Source organism: Parasteatoda tepidariorum, chromosome 2, assembly GCF_043381705.1.
Source record: "Parasteatoda tepidariorum isolate YZ-2023 chromosome 2, CAS_Ptep_4.0, whole genome shotgun sequence".
Classification (NCBI taxonomy): domain Eukaryota; kingdom Metazoa; phylum Arthropoda; class Arachnida; order Araneae; family Theridiidae; genus Parasteatoda; species Parasteatoda tepidariorum.
The window spans coordinates 6,702,731-6,707,000 of NC_092205.1; the positions used below are offsets into that span (position 1 = coordinate 6,702,731).

Sequence of the window (4,270 nt, forward strand, 5' to 3'; positions counted from 1 at the left end):
TTTGCAAATTTTATGACAAATATGTTTTTTGAAAATGACAATGCAAAGTAAATATCTAAATTTAATTTTTTTAATTAAATTGAAATGGTATTTAAATGCATTGCAAGTAGAAATTACTATCGAAAAACAATCAAAAATGATAAAACGTTCATACTGAAACCTTTTGAAAGTTAACGAAATAGAAATAAAGTATAAAATGGATCAAATGTTTTTAAACAATGAGCAAAGTTCTTACCTGGGAAATCATATTGTACTGTCTTAAAGACCGATGAAAGATCTATGCTCAAAATCTTTTCTTCGAGTCATTTATATAGTTGTGGAAAAACACATTAATGCCTGTTTGACAAGAATTCAAATCATTTTAATGCTTCAATTATTGTGTTGAACTTGATATTCATGTTGTTTTCTGGAACGTTACAGTCGTTAAAAATAACTCTAATTTCTTTGCAAGTTTTGTAATACAATAATGAACCATTTATTGACATGCATTTTTTTATAATTACTTACTAATACTAATGTATTTAATTTTCACTAAGAATCTTAAAATTAGAAATTCAGTAAAATTTAAATCAATTTTTCTCACGGAATACGAAAAATATATAATTCATAGTAGAAAAAGATATGTTGTAATATTTTATACAAATAAAAATTGATTTGAATGTTAAAAAAAAAAAAACAGTTTTCTTCACGGATTCCAAAAACATAAGAGAATTAAAAAAAAACTAATAAGTCAATTTATTACATAAATTGCACCCTTAGTTACAAAATCACATTTTTTAAAAGAAACTAGGCATATTTCGTAGATTTTTCAAGGTGTTAAAAAATGTCAAATTTGCAAAACGATAAAATGGTTTTCACTTCAAAAACCACTGTCACAAAATTCATCTCGAAACATTTTACACAAAATATGCATTTCATCCACAATGTTTTCTAGTAAAATTACTCTAATTTCAAGTTTTCTAAGTGAAAGAATGAAGTATTCAGTGGTTATTGAGAGTACAGAAATTTATTTTATGAATTTTCTCTACAAAACCTATAATTTTTAAACAGTGAAATAATTTATGGGATTCTCTTGTAATATCGGGTTGTATCATTTTGTTTTCTGCGAGTTGTTTCGTCAGCAGTTTCCAGAAATACCAACAAAATTCAGAGTATTTTTCAAAGAAAACATAACAAACAATTTAATGTTTAAGTTAATAATACAATGGTGAATTTAGTGAACAATTTAACAAAATGCATTGCAAGAGCTATATTTTTAATAAAGGAACCTTTTATATCTGCCTCTTAATAAATTAGTCTGTTTCACACTCAAAACAATTTATCTGTTACGTTTGTAAATCATTTTACTCAATTTCAAAACGACGTCTATAGCTATAGAAGATTGGAAGAAAAAAATTTGGAAATCTTTTTGAAAAAAAGGGTTTTTAATTGGGTACTTGTACTTCAGCAGGAGCTGAGCTGACCGCCATTATGGAGCAAACAGCTTGCTAGTTACGTGGAGTTAACATTAACGTGAGAGCTTGAAGCACATTTCGACTCTTAAAATAACTGCACAGTGATGAATTGGGCAAACAGTTTCACAAAAACAAAGGATTTCTAACGTAAGGATTTCCATTAAATCTCGAAAGAGAGAAGAAATGGGTAATTAATTGCAGAAGATATAACTGGCAGCCTAGAAGTGGAACTCGCTTATGTGAGGTAAATACTCATTTATTTATAATGAATTACATTTATTTACTTATATATGCAGTATATAAATGACCTTGCGTTGTTTGAACTAAATGCTTGTTTTTGTCTGTTTATTTAAAAATAAATAAGTGAATTACTTTTCCGGGTTACTTGAATTGTTCAGCTCCAATTATATATCAAGTATAAGGATTTTAATTGAAAATTGCATTTATTAAGTAAATATTTATTTAAAATATGACCTTTAAACAATATTACGTAATTAGTTTAGCAATTTTGAGTGTTTGTGTGATGTAAAGCCAAATAAATTAAGACAAGAGATCGGCTGAATAAGTATTCGCTAAACTTATCTCAGAATAGCCAACTTTTGTATTCACTCTTAAGCGTTTCCTTTTGTTCCGTTTAAAATAAATATTTATCTGTTTCTAATTGTATTTTAGTTTTATTCACTAATATATCATATAATTAGCTTTTTAATTAAAAAATTTGAAAACAAAAAAACTACTAATCATACATCTATTTTAATGCTTAACATTATAGGCTATTTTTAATTCGAAATAACTACTTGAAGTAGAATTTTATTTTATTTTAATACCATTCGTAGGACAGGACCTTTCAAGCGTTTGAGTGGTTTGTTTACATCATTAATATTCCCTTCATCTCAGTTGAATGTTAATACTAATTTGCAGAAAAACTTTATAAAAAATACCAAAAACCACTAAATGGATATCAGATTTCTGCAAAATAAATATTAAAATTATTTTGAAATAAGGAAGTATGACTATAATGAAATTTTTTGAATGGTTGGATATAATTCAGTTTAATTCTTAAATATAAATTGATAATTATGTGGTCTAACATTAAATTGTTACGAAAATTACTGTCTTGAATGTACTTATTAGGTTAAAATTAGGTTCAGTTTGCGTATTTTATTAATAAAGTTAAATTTAAACATCAATTTAATGAATTGTTAACATTAACTGCTTATTATGAGGCTAGTCATTTATTGCTGGACAAAATTATGCCTAATAAATGTTTTTTTTTTTTTTGGTAAATTCAAAATATTTGCAAAGAGTTCTTAAAATTCTTTTTTTAGAAAGCTTCATCTCCCTTATGGTCTTTTTGGGAAAAAATCCCTTTAAAACTGTTCTTTTTATCACTGGTCTTGTAAGAAATAGTGAAGAGCTTTGAACGAATTTGTAACAGTCATAATGCAGTGAATCATGTTATCACAAATATGAAATCTTAAAAATGATTAAATGCTGCTATGATTTCATCTGATTGGAAGTATTTAAATCGCAACGTTTTAGTTAGCTTGCAGCAAATTAAAACATTATTTTAGTTTGAGGAACCAGTATAAATATTCAATGTTGAACAGATTTATCTGAGACCCGAGAATCTTGAACCGGTTTTCATTAACTGAATATTTTATTTACTATTATAAGACATTATCAGTTGTTAAATTTTTCTAGATCATTAAATTTAGGTTTTTTGTCAATTCTTTGAAAAATATGTCCTTGAATATGAAATTAAATGAAAAAAAAAACAATTGTGTCAAATTATATATGCATATAAAAACGCATTTATCAATTTTGGAAGAATGAAGTATGAAAAAAAGGAGCACTAGATTTTGAAGTTTTTGAAAATATGATGCTGAATGTGGCCATAACATAAACCGGCCTTTTCGCCACCCTTCCGAAAAATCGGCCTTTTTTCACAGAGTAAACAATTCCTAATCAATTTACAGCAAGAAGATCTAGCACCCTTGGTACATCATCCGTAAAATCCATATTATCGTAAAATTTTGCATACTAATTCTTACGCTGATATTTAATTAATTAGTGTGATTCATTGGTTTTACATTATTTATTACAGTAATAATTACGATGTATCAAAATTTTTGTTCTTTAAAATTATACTGTAAAAAGTTTGCCGGCACCCTGAGTGCCGGTAATTTTTATATTAATTTGATCCTGAATATTTACAATTCGGTGTTTTAAAAATATTTAGATTCTTTAATGTCACGAGCGGGGCAAGATGTATTCATTTTCTTTAAAAACTAGTTATATAATTTCAATGTATTCATTCAATAACGAATGATTAATGTATGCTACAAAAATAAAATTTGTAAACAGTTATTATTTATGCAGTTTCTATTGAGAAAAATCCATATTTCTTGTTATGTGCTTTATAGCTAATATATATAATTTCTACTGTTAATTTATTTATTTTTGAATCAAGAAAACTTTTTTCATATTATACTAAATAATAAGGAATCTTCAGTTCGTAATTTCATCAAATTGTAGTTCACTAACTTTTCAAAATAAAGGTTCATAGCATGAAATTGATACCAAAGCCCTTGAAATTCAAATATTTCAGTGTAAGCCCTGACTATTTTAGACAAGCATTGTCTGTCATACTGTTGCCACTCTCCAAAAATAAATTTGTTAAAAACTACTGTAAGTTCAGTTTATTTGAATCTTTAACGGTTAATTGTCATATGTCTTAGTGTCAGAAAAATATTATATATATATAAATATGGGTCATTTTCACAAAAACAGTCATTTTCATGTCCCCAGTATAT

The 4,270-nt window shown here is 26.3% G+C and overlaps 1 protein-coding gene across 1 annotated transcript in view; it reads right to left on the reverse strand.

The window, feature by feature from the left end:
- LOC107444917 (cuticle protein 14-like) overlaps positions 1 to 447 on the reverse strand; it is a 4,490-nt gene extending 4,043 nt beyond the window's left edge. Inside the window, exon 1 of the mRNA XM_071178104.1 lies at positions 236 to 447. Coding sequence (XP_071034205.1) covers positions 236 to 247 — 12 coding nt within the window. The 5' untranslated portion in view covers positions 248 to 447. The remainder of the gene's footprint in view (positions 1 to 235) is intronic.
- Between the last annotated feature and the right edge of the window lie 3,823 nt (positions 448 to 4,270).